This window comes from Cebidichthys violaceus, unplaced genomic scaffold (assembly GCF_023349555.1).
Source record: "Cebidichthys violaceus isolate CVI_PGR_0920_01 unplaced genomic scaffold, fCebVio1.0.p SCAF_79, whole genome shotgun sequence".
Taxonomy (NCBI): domain Eukaryota; kingdom Metazoa; phylum Chordata; class Actinopteri; order Perciformes; family Stichaeidae; genus Cebidichthys; species Cebidichthys violaceus.
The window spans coordinates 506,732-524,433 of NW_027176963.1; the positions used below are offsets into that span (position 1 = coordinate 506,732).

The 17,702-nt window shown below is 40.9% G+C and overlaps 1 protein-coding gene across 2 annotated transcripts in view; it reads left to right on the forward strand.

The window, feature by feature from the left end:
* Nucleotides 1–17,702, forward strand: part of grin2ab (glutamate receptor, ionotropic, N-methyl D-aspartate 2A, b) — a 100,913-nt gene that overhangs the window by 22,749 nt on the left and 60,462 nt on the right. For both annotated transcript variants that reach the window (XM_068737422.1, XM_068737423.1), the window contains 2 exons: nucleotides 3,002–3,226; nucleotides 3,348–3,506. In XM_068737422.1, coding sequence (XP_068593523.1) covers nucleotides 3,002–3,226; nucleotides 3,348–3,506 — 384 coding nt within the window. The remainder of the gene's footprint in view (nucleotides 1–3,001; nucleotides 3,227–3,347; nucleotides 3,507–17,702) is intronic.

Sequence of the window (17,702 nt, forward strand, 5' to 3'; positions counted from 1 at the left end):
TTAAAAGGCTTTGTATGATGGATGTAACAATTGTAGCCTTAGATGTAAATAGATGGACAGTGGAAATTAGACGTTTGACAGGTTTCAGTGGATGTTTCGAAGCGTTTTAGTCCACAGTGAAAATGTGTTATTCATTTTGTTGTTCATGAGAAAACTACAAACTTGTACAGCCCCACTTCAAGCCCACAAAGTTAGTGTTTGCTATTCAAAAGACAGATTTCGGGTGGAGTATCTCTTTAAGATATTTTGGGGAAACAAGGCCCACACAACCACGAGCCTAATTTGTTTTGTCATCTAGAGACACTATGTAGAGCTGCTTCATTGGCAATGAATGAAGGGATGAAATTGTGGACTGATAGATTTAAGCAATTACACCCACATGAGCTTTATTTAATTGGAGTTAGGGCTAACATTGCTGAACCAAAAAATGTGCTTATATCCAAGGAAAATCACTCAGGGTTATGTTGCACTGTGCACAAAGACGTCCTCTGATTCATTGTCACTGAAGCAGCTTGAGGGCCTCTTAATGCCAGCTCCCTTTTGAGCGCAGGGTGTGTTGTTTCCAGCTTTGACAGAAACATCGTTTTCACAAATCTAGATTTAACTTTAGCCACGGAAATAAAAACATTTTTAGACAAGACTAATTTGCTGCTTAGAGGCAAATTCCTACAATTTAGGAAACATGTTTAGATGAGCACAAACAAAAGCCCCCTACGTTTTATTGCAGTAAATCAGCCATAGGATACTCCTCTACCATGAAAAGAGTGAACAGCCTTTAGTGTTGGCAGGATACTAGAGAATTATGCCGCTGAATGTTACATTAGTGAGATCTTGCATTTTTCTGTTTTGTGGAAGAATTTGCATAAACGCTAACACAGAGGGAAACAGTTACCCCTCATGACGTCCCTTTTGGAAGCTTATCACAGGAGTCAGCGGATATCATTTTAAGCACAAATGCAAATCCTCCAAGACAGGGGGGACCCAAAGTTTTACACCTTCTGTATGTTGTAAGAATGTGGCTCGTCGTAATGTTAGCTCTGATGCTAACTCCAGGGAAAGTTAGTGTAATCTTGTCCCATTGGTTGGAGCTGACGCTAATTTCCTGGGACAGGAGTGTAGCGGTGTGTGATTTAGCGGCGTATGCTAAGTGCTGCAGGAGCTGCAGGCTAGTCTGTGGGCACCAGGGCAGAGAGAGCAAGCTGGGAAAGTACTGACTTGACTAACTGGCCTGATTAGACCGGGTGTGAGATGACATGGATCAGATATACACACTAACCCAGCCGGAAAGGCAGATTGGCAGAATTAGAGAAAGAGAGTCAATTTTCTTTTATATATTTAGAGAAAATGAATAGATAAAGATGATGAGCATTTATGGGTGCAAAGTTAGAAAACGAGGAAAAGGAAGGATGACGAGATAGTAGAGACAGTGGGTTGCTCTTGTGGACGTGACGTTTCCTCCTGGGGTGTTTTTCAGCTCTGCTGGACTGTGGTGGTGTAAGAAATTGGCTGAGATGCAACGTAGCATTCGCATCATGGTTTCATTAGCTCTCATTCAGCCCAGGGCATTTCACACTGCATTTCCTCTACTCATCTGCTTCTCTTAGATCTGCTCACAGTACAGGAAAAGGTAACACAGAGTAAGCCAAAGTGGGAACAGGAGCTTAAAGTCCTCTGTATTAGACTGGAATTTGGTTAGGATATAGAGTTGAAAGAAATGCTATTTTTCATCTCGCTAAATGTTATTGATTGATGCAGACATTTGAGTGCCTTTAGCGATTTTGAATGTTTTCCCTCATACCCCTCATGACTGGGGTAAATCAGATTACATTTATTTCAGGGTTATTTTATCCATTAATAGCTGGCACTTTACTTTGAACACTGCCCACAGGCATAGATTATGTTCAAATAAAGGCAGACAGTGGAAGAGAGATTTAGGGCGTCTCATGAAGCCAGATTAGCGCTTTAGCGAAAAATAAAGTTCGGTTTAACCCTGCTCTCCTAATGGTTGCACACTTTGAAAGTGAATTAAGTGATTTTTTTGAATAGTGGAGGACAGAAAGAGGACAGTAAACTCCCAGCCTCAGTTTGCGCCTCTGTTGTAATCTTTGATTTTGCACTTGAGTCGCACTAATAATTACATTCAAGCCACATATTTGAGTCACACTGTTTTTATTAAAGATAAATATCAGCCACTTTTGAGAAACCCGGCGGGTCATTTTACAGCACTTACTGCGTTTTTGAAGGCATGTTCAGAATACACAAGACTCTTATATCCCGATGATCTGAAATATATTCTGTCCACAGCACGGCAAAGTCGATTTTTAACTCTTTTCACAAGGTGTGACTCAACTTCTTTTCAAGCAGACAAAGATAGCAAGAAGTGGGAGTTCTTGCTTGTCTTGTAGGACGGAGAATACGAGCACGATATACACACACAAAATATGAAATATTAGAAAATAAGGTGATTTTAGATAAATGAACAGGATAAGGTGTTTCAGTTTATGCAAAAAAATGAAAGTTTTGTTTTCTTATTTTCCTTATAGCTTAACAAAGCTCTCTTCCTATTAATATGCATGCACTGATTTGTCATCATCCCCTCAGTGTAAACACACACAGTGGGATTAGAAAGTCCTGAGAAAATACTGTCACCATACAAAACGCCTTCAATGCCATTTATCCAAGATTAATTCTTTTTGATAAGATTTAAGCAGCTCATGAAAAAAGGACAGTATTCTTTTACCTTGACAGTTTGCGAACATATAAACGCCTGATAACATGGCAAAAGCTAAATGATGGCAGTAATTTGGGGTTTCAGTGTCTAGCTCAAGGACACTTTGACTGAACCGCCAACCCTCCTGAGCCACAGCCACCCAGCATACAGTATGTATCACCTGTACCTGTGACAGGCTGCTGACAGCAGGCAGTTGTTACAGCCTTAGTGTGTGACACGCGCTTTGTGACGTAAATGAATTAATCTTAGGTGTTTGTTTATGGTTTACAGGGTATGATGGGTGTAGTGGGCTGGATGTTGCTCCTACTCTCCCAGATGATGGTGCCTGCGGCGTCCCAGAAGCCTCCAGGTCTCAGTGTGGGCGTGATCATGGGCCAGACGCGTTACATTTCTGATCAGGATCTCCGCCCACCTCGGCGTCCTGATGATGCCCTTGACGTCTCCGTGGTAATACTGAGGATCAACCAGACAGACCCAAAGTCTGTGATTACACAGGTGAGGAAAGGCTGCGCACACTCACCAATAGTACACACACACACACACACACACACACACACGGTCTATAAAACACACACAGTCTCTTTTGACACCCGAGTTTGTTTCCCTGTGTCCCAAGGTGTGTGAGCTTCTGTCACGCACTCGTCTCCATGGCCTTGTGTTTGCCGATGGCACTGATCAGGAGGCCATTTCCCAGATCCTTGACTTCCTCTCCGTTCAGACGCAACTTCCAGTCCTGGGGGTCCACGGAGGCTCCTCTATGATTATGGCTGACAAGGTGAGTGACCTGAGACGCGTAAAAGCACAAACACAAAACGCACTCCTGCTGGTTTTTTTGGGGGGGATACACAGTGTTTGTGTTTTGGAGACTAGGGGGTTGTAATCCCTTCTCTCAGCCACCTAAATGTTGATAAAGCTTTTCAACCTACACTTCTTTAAGATTTTCCTGGCATGTTAGCAATTAGCTCTGACTCTTATTTTATTGACAAACTTGGTATTTACAAAGTCACATGACCCGAAATGCAGCTCACAGTTCAACATAATCCACAAGGCTACGGCATGAAAAATGACAAGCTCCATAAATCACACAATATATATATATATATATATATATATATATTGTATATATTTCATGAAGTGCCCATTTTAGATTTATTGTGTATACTGTGTCCTCAGCTGGTTGGAATGTGAATGTAATGATGATGTAATGTCAAAACACAGCTTTTGATGAATGTTACATTTTTCTTCCCGTGAGTTACTTTTAGCTCTTTGAAATGGATGTCTGTTGGATATTTCGAGGTTGTTTGAGCCAAGAACGGATGCGGTTCACTTATGTCATATAGAAACTGTCCAAGGATGTTGTAGTCAGCATGTTGTAGATTAGAAAATGACACACTGGGAGGTTTTGGAAGCTTGTTTGTGCTATCAGTGTTGCTCCGTTGGGTTATTTTTTTGTTTAAGTATAGAGTAGAAACACAGCCAACCCACTAGATTGATGGCTGGTATCACTCAAAGCTGTTTTATGTAAATTAGCCTTAAGTAAAGGTTGCATAGTGCACATTTAAAAGTACAGTATTCATAAGGTCAGTAGAAGTCTTTGCATAGAACATGCAGCATTCTTTGGCACATCTTTTTTTTTTTTTTTTTATTTCAACAGATGATCAAGCATTGTTTAAATATGTAATAATGCATTTTCCTGTTTGGTATAAATCTGGGCTATGCAAAGCTCCAAAAACAATCCTGAGCTGTAGCTGTATCGCATCTAATGCTCTGTGGGATGCCAGAAAAATAGACTTCCAGTTTTGAAAGAAAAAAAGAGATGATTTCCTTTAAGATTGATTTTTTTTTTGTTTTATTTTGGTGTGATGCTTAGTGCAAAGTTGTGGATGTACATCTCTTTCTCAGTCTCTCTGGTACTGACTCTGAAGACCTCGCTAACTGACAGACAGACTGAAGAAGCTTTGATAAAAACACAACTGGTTCTTTAGCTTTTAAGTCTCTCAGGGCACGGCAGCCAAAACACAGGAACCAATAACTGCAGCAATACGGCAACCTTTTGAAGTAGTAGTTGATGGGGGGTGCAGTGTGTGTGTGTGTGTGTGTGTGAGTATGTGCGTGAGAAAAGACCAACAAAAGAGACGAAGGTAAGCGAGGCGGTGAGAGTTGAAGGTTTGGGGAGTGACGTTGCAACATGAAGGTCACCGGCTTGAACCTCCCATTGGGAGTATAATGATAGGGGAAATAAATAAATAGTGTTTTTCCAGCCTTCAATCGCTGCCGTTAATGTGCCATTAAACGAGGAACTTAACCCCCTGCTGCTCTAATTGGACTGCTCAGTGGCCGAAAGTACAAGAGTGCGGTCACTCTCGGCAGCTCCTAGGTGTAACTAACCGGCCCCCCTGCAACTCTTCCTGAGGCTTGTCCTGTAAATAAAAAAAACTCCTCCTGCCTGGTTTAAATTAAGGGCAACAGCAGCCCACTGGCAGGCAAGTACGGAGGCTCAGTGAGTCAGCAAATCACTGGGAAAGCACTGTCGATAGATTGGTGTTTCCTCTCAAGTTCTGATGTGTGTGGTCGTTGTAGTTCTTATTTATCTGCACCAGAAGGACATAGTTCAGATATGTGGGGGAAAGGTGTGAGAGGATATTGATGTTTGTCCTCCTCTGTATTGCCTGGGTCCATATTTGAATAATTCCTTTGTGTTTTGCAGTTCCTACAACTAAAGATTGTTTTCATTATCTGTTGATTATTTCTGGATTAATCAATTCATTGTTTTGTCTATAAATTGCTACAAAAGGTTGAATGCTGCTCATGGAAGATAATACATGGGAATACACTTCAGGAAACTCTTTTTTTTTTTTTAATTATACACACCTTTTATTGAGAGAAGGTGGTCTTAAACTCTCTCAATCTATTCAATGTTTTAAAGAAATTGGCACATAGCCACACGATTTCCAACATCCTAAACCTTCCAAATGTTTTTTATTGTCCAACCAACGCATCAAAACACAAATATAGTAAATGTATAATGAAATTAAACAGATGAACCCAGCAAAGAAATGACTGAACAGATTCTTTGATTATGAAATCTGTTGCAGTTATTTATCTGCTGATTGACTAGTTGATTAATCAATGACTCGTGTCACTGTCACGATGCTGTGCTGTGTACTGTTCCTACCTTCCCTGGTGACAGAGACAAACAAGACCATCATGGAGGTGATGAGGACTCTCTGTGAGATTGACACATCTCATCACACGGCCCCTGCTCTAGGCTTTAGCTCCTCTCAGTGATTTCAGTATATGGTACACATGTGAACGGCTATGGTATGAATAGATAGAATAAAAAAACAAACAATAACCCAGTCTTTTTCATACTTGCTTGGCTGTGCGTCTGCTGCTTACTTGCTGTCAGTGGGGTCGCGGTAATCTGGAGGATCGAAAGAAATCCCAGTGGGCTGGTAACAATTCAGCCTGATTACTGTGGGCTAACAAACAGTACTGTGCTTTCTGCAGCCCGAGCAGGCAGAGCCTCGCGCTCTCTGTCTCCACACACACACACACACACACACACACACACACACACACACACACACACACACACACACACACACACACGTCTGTTCGGTTAATGTCGCAATCACGTCTATAGTATAGGAGTGGGAAAATGAGCCGCTCGTCCCCTGTTACCTTGGTTATCCTGGCTCTGTGCGGTAGCAGTCTACACATGATGTTTTAGATGGAGAGCAAGAAACGGAAAGAAGAGGATGGTGCCAAGAAAATACAGAAAAAGAACTTCGGCAGGCAGGCAAGTGCTCTAAAATAATGGATGTACGTGGAGGTGGGCAGTGCAAGTGTGAAATATCTGGTGTTAAAGCAGCATTAAGCTGCCAAGATGCAAACTTAACTGTCATGATTTGTCACATTTCATGTAAAGGCTTTCTCCACTTGTCATTTTTATCAATAGCTGTCCGCAGAGCCATCACGCTATCACATAAACAAGAGCTGGCATCGCAGGCATCCCTGAAATCTGTAATAAATAAGATTGTGAGAGCAGTAACTCACTGCAACGACTCCTCGCGTTTTAAAAAGGACTGTTTTTATTTGTCAAGATTCTCTTGAGTTTACACGCAGTGGGATTTATGAGGTCAGCTCTAAATTTATTTTCCCCAGGAACTAGAATATTTTCACCTGCTTTTCAGTTGAGAATAAATGTGTTCATTTCAAGCGAGGTCAGACACAGGCTGTTGTTGTTTAGTTTGCAATTAACAGGCCTTGCTTTGGGATCCACTTCTTAGCCATCTAATCATTTCTCCACCTCACTGAGTCCACCAATATCATTGTTTTCAGAATATTACAAAAAAGAGTAACATCTCTCTCTCTCTCTCTATATATATATGTAATGCATGTAAACTCTGTGTAGGAAGAGCCTTCAGGCCCGGAGGACGCTTTAGCGGTTCCCTCCTTTTACAGGCTCTCCCCATCACCACCTTATGTGATCATTTATGTTCTGGGCTGCAATTAAGTCCCACTCATACGCCGCCTGCTGTACAACAAACTGCCGACATCATGAAGTAGACCCCAGACCCCCATATAAACAGCTTTCCCAGATGTTTAACATGAACAGTCTTGGGAGAAAACGAGAGCAGCTCGGTGTGCAAATGTCCTCAGAATACTTTACAAGTACTAACACTCATCCGCGTAAATAGTAACTGTGTTAGCAATAAACCAATGAATGAATAAAAGAAACAACAAGCTTATAAATAATAACCTACAGGCATAAGTGGGCTTTGTTTATTGCGTGTGATTTCAAATGAAACATCGATCTACTCGCCGGGGATGAACCTTTCCATTAATTTTGTTTTTGCATTCCAATGTTTGTTATTGCCGACGCTGTACTTCTCCTTGTACTTCAGCCAGTATCGGCAATGTCCAAAATACATTCCGCCCCAATGGGAACCAGCCCGAAGAAATCGAAGAATCATCCATTTGTGTTTTATTCCCCTAAATGAAACGGGCTCGATGTCACAACAGGTCCAACCTCTCCCCATGTCTCCCATGCCTCCCTCTCTTTCAATCTTCCCCCGGTCTCTGCCTCCTCCTCGCCCGCTATAATGCATGTCAGTGTGCAGCCGTCAGGAATAATCTACGGGAAGTCGGATGGTGTGCTGTGAGACGGGAGACACATTTAGGGAACACAGAACTGACGTGGAGAGAGGGCGTGTGTAAGCCCAGGAGAAGAACGGGATTAGTTTGGAATGTTGTACTTCCATTAAAGAGGGACCGCTTTGGGAAATAAGAAATGTTGTTGGCTTTACCCCCCCCCCCCCCCCCCCCCCAATATGCGCTCACTCATTCCCCGCCAACCTTGTTCATCTCGTCGTTTGACTCATACTTCTTGGTGCACTGGGGATAGCGGGTGGGGGTTGGAGGGGTCACAGTGCGTAGCGTAAGAACACGAACATGCTGAAATGGAAGGTTGTGAATTAAACATGCGTGTTCTTTCTGCTTTGGTGGGACGCTACCCTTGGTGTCTGTGCATTTGCATCCGTGTGTGTGTGTGTGTGTGTGTGTGTGTGTGTGTCCCGGTCTGGGATGTCCCATATCAGTAGGGGCCATTTGCCCAGGTTCTCTGCTGAGACGCTTTAATATTTAACACCTGCTCCCCTCACCTGCTGTCACTTGCAGAAGATACAGTACACTGCTGCGTCATTCACTAGAACTCCTTCCCCACTTTCGCCTCTAATTTCGTCTCCTCCGGCCCCGTGTCTCTGTCCTGCTTCCATCCTTCTCCCTCTCCCCCACATCGTTCATCCCTCTCTCTCCTGTCTCTTCATTTTGTCTTCTCGTGTCTTCTCCCGCTCTTGCATCCACGGTTGTTTTTTCTACGGTAGCTCGGCTTGTGAGAAGAACTGTCGGCTCTGTTAGAAGGCTTTGGGAAATCTTTGCTAGCCTTGAACCCCTGTGACGCAAGATTAGATGATGGGTTTGTGTGTCTGTGTGCGAGAGAAAGACAGGGCGGGAGGGAAGGAGGAAGTAGCCGGGTTAATATGGTTACTATGGTGACTAAACCAGACTACAGCATTTAGTACCGTTGTGCCTGCTGCTAAGGTTCTCTGGCTGCGTTTGCGCTACAGGTATGAATGCCAGTTCCATAGCTTAGCTTTACACCACACTCAACACAACCGACCTAACTCCATTGAGAGATCATGTCCTTGTCACTTCTTAAGCAACTCCAGCTTGGGGCTGATCGATATATCGATATTAACTCAATGTTGGGACGTGAGACTAGATAGTGTCTCTGGATATCGTAATATTGCACAAGTGCCTTTTTTTCAGGCTGCATTACAGTAAAGTAATGTAATTATCTGAACTTACCAGACTGTTCTAGCTGTTCTATTATTATAATTAATTCATGAACAATTTAGTCATTACATCCACATTACAGATGATTATTTATCAAATATGTAATTGTGTAAATATCTTGTGAAAGCACCAATAATCGACCCTACAATATCAAAATATTGTGATGTTTGGTTTTCTCTATATCGCCCAGCCCTACTCCAACTCCCTCCACACTAAGATGACTAATTTTAAAATGCTGTTTATTTTGTCAACTGTTTTTTTTAGTTACTCTTAGTCATGTGTCAGATTTCCCTGTTAGTTTTAATAATGTTTAGTCAACCTCATCCTGTTTTTTAAAATGTTAGTTGACTAAAAGTCAACTAACTAAAAGTTAGTTAACTTTAAAAGACTAAAAGTCTTAGTCTTATCTTAAAACTGTAACTATTTTATTATAGTTTTAGTCAATGAAAACTTTGGACATTTTAGTATTTTAGTCATCAGATTATATTGAACATTGCAGTCAATATAGTCCAGCCAAAATATTTCTTTCTCCCAAGCCCTGTTGTTTTCATTGACAGAAAAAACAGAACTGCTGCATTGAAACAAAAAAACTGTCTATGATATTTTGTCTCCTCTTTTTGTCAATGAAAAAGAGAGATTTTGATTGAGTTTTATTTTTTAAACTACATTTCATCCTGTTGATATCACAGTCAGTGTTTAATGACGTTGGTGCCATCTCGTTATCATACCGTCTTTGTCATGGTGAAAAGGTTGTTGACAAACACACTTAATCATAGTTTTCATTAATGAAATGATTACGGAGGGTGTGAAAGTGACTCCACACTAGTGTTTTCAGGTTGTGCTTGTTAAGGTCTTTTCCACACTACAATAACCGAAAAAAAGGAAGAAAAAAAAATTCTTCTTTGTCATATTACGGTCAACAAACCACAAAAATGTGCCACATTCACAAACCACTTCTGGAAAGCAGTGGAACACACACAGCCTGGTTACTTTACTGATGCACTGAAATGTGAATCAAATCATATTCAGAAATCAAATATCAGATATTATATTTCTTGCCAGGGCACAGTGACATCCCAGAGTCTGGTCTTGTAAGTTGTTAGGCAACCAGAAGAGACTTTTTTTGTACAGTTGAGATATAACTTACTAATATGTAAACTTTAGAGAGGCTGCCTCTTGCCAAGAAATTGAAAAAGCGTGTTGTGCAAAAAGTCAAACAATACCTATATCAAGGGATCAGTAACATTTGCGTTAATTGATCAAGCAGGCAACAGGAAGTTAACAGAAGCTATGAGGACTACACAGTACATTAATATACATATATATTAATATAGCACAGGCAAAATGTCGACTTAGTGTGAACTTAGTCGAAGAGTCTCTGTTGAGGTGGGTAAAATATGCTGAAAATAAATACAAAAACTCTCCCATAGTGTGGGTGATATGGAGATTACCCTCAAAACAGCCTGCATTATACTGTGTACATGAATATCACATAGACTTGGTGAACAGACATTGACTTAACCTAAATGCACAATGAAATCTCCATCTGCAGTGGAAGCAAGCATCTGCCAAGTTAGCTCTCAGCTCATCAAAGAGCATAATTTATGTAATGCTATACATCGTCCCATACAAAAAAAATGTATAAAATTGAATGAAAAAGACAAATAAATATGTAGACACTGCCAATGAATCACTATGTAGCATTGTACTGTGTCAAACATCGACATTAATACATAATTGGATCTAAGTGTTTTTCATTTTACAGTATTTGTTATTGTCTGTGCCTGTCAGAAATTAAACTTGACGCTAATGCAATTCTGATGGTAAGATCTTTAGCTAAAAATATCTCATGCGTATATAAAGATGAGTTGCATCGATAAATACGAATAAATTATAAAAAAGGGGCCGAAAAGGAATCTTAAAATATCAGATTTACATAAAATGTGACTTTCATAATATACAGTATATCCAATCTGTTCCACCTGTGAGCAATGAATGGGGTTACTTTTAACCAGGAAGTGTAAATGAAGCCTTAGTGGATGTCACGCAAACTCACAGAAACACACACAAGTTTTAGGATGTTAAATACAAATTTAAGTCTTTTTCCAGAAATCGTGACAAAAACAAGACCAGGAAAGTTACCGATATGTATTTTTTTGGCGCTTTGAGCACCACAGGCCGAGTGTCATTGAGTCCCACTATATCAGAGAGAAGACAGACGTCTCCACAGCGGACTTCTCCAAAACAAGGCAACTCGCACCAAAACCATCTATTGATTATTAGATCTACAGGTAAGAAGAGAAATATGTATTTTTGGATTTTGGGTGAACTGGCCCTTTAATTCTCCATCGGTTAATGACTTTGGCAGTAACACTTGGCACTGTGTGGTGCTTACCATTCAGAAGGAAAAAAAGATTCATCGATTCATCACTCTTAATCATGTTGTCTTGTCTTGGAGTTGTTTTCGTCTTTGGAATGCCATTTAACTATTCTCTGAAGTTATGGCTATGAGACAGTCACGCCTCATCATCCCCTTTTTTAACTTGCTTTTAATCTTTGGACGGTGATGTTCACTCTACTTTTGGCTTGGAGACAGCCCCTCCACTTCTCAGCACACTTTACTTCTTTCACTTTGTTGTCTGTTGATGCAGTTTTTTCGGTAGGTTTTGCTCTTGTCTTTCACATCAGCCACGGTCGCTAACACAGCTTATCTGTTTTACATGTCCCTTACTTTTCTAATGCTGAATTATATGGGGTCAGATCAGTCTCAATAATTGAAAATGCACACAGAGAGACTCACAAATGCAAACAGAAAGATTCACACATTTTTCTGATCCATTTTTGTCATGTTTTATTTACCCAATCAGAAATGTGTGTTAACTGCTCCCAAAATGACAGCACTTCAAAATCTTTTAAAAGGCTAATTTATTCACTCCAACGTTAATGCTAACTTGATCTTAGCCATCTCTACTGGCTAAAATCAGCTAACGTTCGGATCAAAGGGTTAGTTCACGGGGTGGATGTTCAAGACAATCACTCTTTGAACTCAGTAACACAATCTAGTTGTCTTTTTTTACTTATTATGGTTTAATATTAAATTCATGTATTAATTAATATGTAATTACTATACAACCAAGCAAATTACCGGTGAGGCTATGTTGTTTGAAGTTATTATTAATTATTATAGTGACTAACTAAGTTAGCTAGGTTGTCTGTATGCATTATATTGCAAAGCAGTTAGCTAACGCTTGTATTAAAATGCCGCAAAATACATCCATGGTGCAACATATTTGACGTAGCAATAATTCACAACTCGAACGTAATTAATCATGCACGCCATGAAACTTTAAACTTGATTCACTTACACTAGAGCGCCGCCTCTACCAGATGCCATTGTTTGCTGACTTCTGACCGGTCGCCTCCGCAAATTGCGCAAATGTAACGCTGGCAGCCTCGTGGGGAGGGGAGGGGGGGGCTGCGCTCATGTGATTGGTTGAAAATGAGGCTGACATTTGATTGGCTACAGATAGGTCCATGTTGAAAAAACCGCATTTGCGAATTCAGCCACATCAGGGGAGAAAAACCCACACACAAATGTGGAGCGATCCACAAACAAACACATACAAATGCAGAAATATATTTGTGATTTTTTTTTTTTTACATTTATATAAATCGTAATTTATTTATGTGTCCATTGGTATTAATTTGTGAATCGTTCTGCGTGCATTTGTGAGTCTTTCTGTGTGCGATTGCAATTATTGAGACTGATCTGACCACATAGAATTACAGTTGTATTCTTGACAGCAGAAAACATTTTGCTTGACTTGGTTCGGGGCTTTGTCAAGCTGTCAATCATCTGACAGATGATTGACAAGACCTAACAGGTTTATAGAAGTTTAAACTTGAGAATTTTGATTTTCAAAATATTTTAAACACATAGATGTAAAACACATGCTTGTGTGCCTCCTTTGACAAGATTACTGCTCTAAAAAGGTTTTAAAATATTCAATTATTTTTTAAGGGAAAAAAAAGAATACTTTTATGACAATTCTGGTCTCTAGGTTTGCATTGTGGCTTCATGGCTCTGGAGAGCCCTGGCAAAGTGCACTTTACTCGTATCTTTTAATTTGCTGCAATCGTCTTTGCTGTAATCTCTGAAGTGGTTTTCATTGTCATAGTACAACAGCTATTACTGCAATGTTGATGATAACAGAGACTTCTTTTTTTTTTTTTTTAAAGAAGAAGAGACGTGTTTACGTACCCTGCTCAAGCCTACGATAGGAAATCCAGTTTTTCTTTTCTGAGAAAATCGTAGCTGTAGACAGAATGCACAAAGTGCTTCACATTATACTTCAATGCTGCTGAACGGATCACTGTCTTGGAGGATGAGAGAGCAATGCTTTGACTTAAAGAAAAAAGAAAAAAGGCTTCTCCAGGCAAAATCCCACCACCCAGCTCTCACTCTGCACATACCCTGAAGCACATTATTGCTTTAAGGGAAAATAATTTGCATCTAATAATGTGGACAAGGCCCAACGCAATCCATTAGAGCTGTTACCACTGTGGTGCCCATTGTAGCACCAGACAAATCACAGTTTACCTGCACAAAGAGCCTGTCCTGTCTCTGTGTCTATGTCGCAGTTTACTGGATGCAAAATGATCAAGACCAGGCCAATTTGGAAAATGATTGTATTTACCTGGTCGTCAGCGTAAGCCGGCGCTCATGTCCAACTATAGAGAGCATGTATTTCTGCTTGTCTGGCACATATGCACAAACACAATTGGTTATGCATGCTTTGCAACCAAACAATGGTTGCTATTTGTGCGTTGTGGGCTATCGTGTGTCAGCGGTTTGTAGCAATTAGAACAACATTCAATTACCAATTACAATGTTGGCCGTACACAGCAAATGTTAGGCTGCTAAAACATGCACAGCATAACAGCACTTAGTGGTCACCTGCTTTGAAGCAGGGCCACGCCAGTATTTAACATGGTGAAATTCCAACAGTCCAACATTTTAGTTGACAAGCTCTGTTGCACCATCTACTTGTATTTAATGTTTTCTGTCGAAATATGATCTGAAGTGGATTGGTTTGAAGTTTCAGTTCTTTATTTGTCATATGCACAATTACAATTGAGCGGTCGTTGGTAGTGAATATTAATTTGATTTATTTATTTGTACAGCCCAATATCACAAATCACACATTTTCCTTGGAGGGCTTTACAATCTGTGCAGAAATGATTGTTCCCAGGCTCCTTCCAACAATGCTACTACAGTTAAAATATTGAAATAAAATATAATAGATATAAATAGGATAACATAAAATAAATACAGTATAAAATACAATAAGAAAAACATTGTTGTGTGCAGGTATAAACTGTTTGAAGAAAGGTATGAGACAGGAGTCAATGGTACAAATAGGTCCTTTGAATAAAGTGTGTCAACATATTGTCCTGTTAGCGACTAAGCTAATGAGTTTGCTAAAGTTTGCTAGCTCGGAGAGATTTTATTCCATTTCAATAATTCTTTATTGCATTGGTGTACAACCCGGAGAACAAAATGCTTGGAGACGGTAAACGGCTCAGAGAGCCATTGTGACTGACTAGAGTTAGTATATTCCCAGCTGGGTACACAATGTCAGTCAGCTCGCTAGCTACAGAAGATAACCAACAAGCCCTGTGAGTAGTCCCTACTCCACCAACTTCTAGAACATGTTTCGTAAAGACTTCTTTTCAGGCCCTTCTGGTTCTTGTTTGTATTGGGTTGTTTTACGTAAGCCACCCATTGTGACACAAAGCCACTCTCCCTATGCACTGCTGTTGGATTCACAATCCAAAAACAAAAACAGCCTATGGTGAAACTCTCAGCATCATAGTGAGTTGGTTTTCTGTTGACAACTGGAGCAAAAACAGTCGGTCACAGCTGATATCCGACAGCTCAGTCTTCACGGTCCTGGCTAGCGGTGCTGCCGCCCAATCACAACAGCCTAAGCCTCTGCTTTATTCCCTCACTGGTGATGCTGGCTCAAACAAGTCAGCTTTGACACTGACAACCAGTGGCGTTCATGGGGGCAGGAATGGGTTGCCCTTTTTCCTCTTGGGTGCAAATTGCCCTTTTCAACTGGCAATCAAAACTATGCAGGCCCTGCCCTGGCCCTTTCATAGGGCATGACCTTCTCTGGCTCGGCGGAGTTAGAGTTAGGGCTTTTATATATATTTTTTGCCCACTCCCCTGAAAACTGCCTGTGCATAACACTGCTGACAACATGTAATCAAATGTGAAATAATCCACAGAGTCATCCGTGTGCCTGTAGTGGGAAGCCATTTTGGCTGTCAGAAATGCCAACGTCAACTCGAGTGCCCTTAGTTCATCAGAGTTTCAGGGTGGGAATCAAATGTTATCTCAAACACACTTCCCCCGCAGTTCTTCCCCCATCCACTGAAGTCAAAGTATGTCTCCGGATTTGAACTACTCTGCTGCATCTGGCCACAGTGATAACAGGCAAAAAGACATGTCACGTCTTCAACTTGTATATAGTGCAGCAGCAAAATCATCAAAATGTTAAAAAAAAGTGCAGGTGGCTTTTTTTTCTGATATATTTACTGTAACTATAAAGTCGAGCACAACTTCATTATAGGTATGCTAAGTGTTGTGACTTTTTTTTGGATTTGCTTGAACCTGCGCATCACTGTTAAATTAGTGTGAACATAAATCAGAGACGGACCAAAGGCCAAGAACACGGCAGAAAGGTTAATAATGAATACTGCTGCTGCATTATCAATGCAATGACACTTATGGGAGGAACCAGAGGATCATTCATTTTGTTGACACACACTCATGCTGACAGTTAGAAGCCTTGACTGGGAAGCAAAAGTGTCTGGAAGAGATGTACCGATTTAAAATGAGATTTTATCAGATTCATGATGAGATGAGTCACCTTGATGTAACAACCACCAAATTAAATACAACTTCACTGAAGTAAAACTCATTTCACGCATCAAGACAGTTATTAACACTTGAGACCACGTCGAACTTTTTTTGTATGACTTGTTGTCCGCGTGTGGTTTGTCCAAACATATTAATTGGAAGGTAAAGCAACACACGTCTCTGGAAAACATCCTCGACAGTGTGATGGCAGTTGTGCAAAAGTCTGTTTCTGTGTCTCTGTGTGTGTTTTACTGCCGGTGTTGGCAGCGAGACTCACTTATTGTTGTTTGCTTGTTGTGAACGGCTGCTGGAGATGTCAATCTCTCCTCAGCAGAGCTGCTGCAGCTGTTCAGCACACATCGCGGCCGGTGTTGGTGCGTCGTGTTGTCTGTCTCGTGCCGTGCGATAGAGCAGCAGGATGTCGCTATCAGCCAACAGGTCCCTCTGTCTCTCGCACAATGAGAAAATTACCTTCGCTGGACCTGCTGTCTTTGCACCTGCGTTTTGCGCGTGTGCTTACGAGAAAGTGTTCAGGAATCACTCGGCAATCTAGTTTAGTCGACCTCAAACACGGCACACTCCGGCAGTGGTCCTACACGAACCAGCCTTCTATGTTATTATATCTTTCTTCATTTTTCTAACCCTCCACTGTCATCTGTCCCGCACTCTCCTTCATGCACACTTCACTTCTCCTCCTCTGCATCACTCTCTTTTATCCTTTTATTTTTCAGTCATCCTCCATGTCTTTTCTTCGCTCCCTATTCTTCTCGTCACCTCTTGCCAACCTATCCCCTTTCCTTTTTTCTTGTCATCCCCCCTGCTCTCCTCCTTCTCTCACGCCCCAGTTGGGGAGCACAATGAGATGGCAATGGCAGGGCTGTAGTGTGTGTGTGTGTGTGTGTGTGTGTGTGTGTGTTTTGTCTGTGTGATGCCACACTACAGCAGCTCTATAGTAGCTCTCTCTTTTTTAATCCCTGTGCTCACGGACCACACTGCTATTTTAAGATTCTATAAACCTTTTCAAAGAAGCTTCAAGGGGAAAGCTTCGCCATGTACTGTGTACTGAGTTTGTGTTTGTGTGTTTGGGAAGAAAGAGAGTGTGTGTGAGGGAGTGAGTTGGTAAGTTTGCATGTGTGTGTGTTTCAGACCAGCTGATAACTCGTATCAGCTATTTGGTTCATGTTAGAATTATTCCCAGAAGAACATGCATGCATTTAAATCCTATTTTGCTATAGAAAAAATGGTATAGCTGGCAAACAAAAGTCCCCTTTGACTTCACTGGTTTAAATTTAAATCTATTTGTGGATTTGCTCTGTATAATCTTTTTTTTTTTTCCAGAGACTATTCTCAGCTTTCACCTGTACATTTGCCTTTCTGCCAAGTACAGTAACATACGTTTTAGAATCTCAAGGAAAAACTCAAGTCAAATATTTTAGAGGCACAGCTGATTTCATGTTAATAAAACAGGCAGGATCTCCAGACAATAAACTTGGTGCAAAGTATATTGCATGCTCATTATTGCCACTGCAATACAATATCTCCAGTGCTGAACTGTCTGATCTCCCGTCTTTCATCATATATTAATCTGTTACTGGCACAGAAGAGCTACGCTGTATTCTGTCTATGCGGTAGCATTTGGTCTTCCATTTCTGAGTCAATTGTCCCTTTTAAACTATTAACACA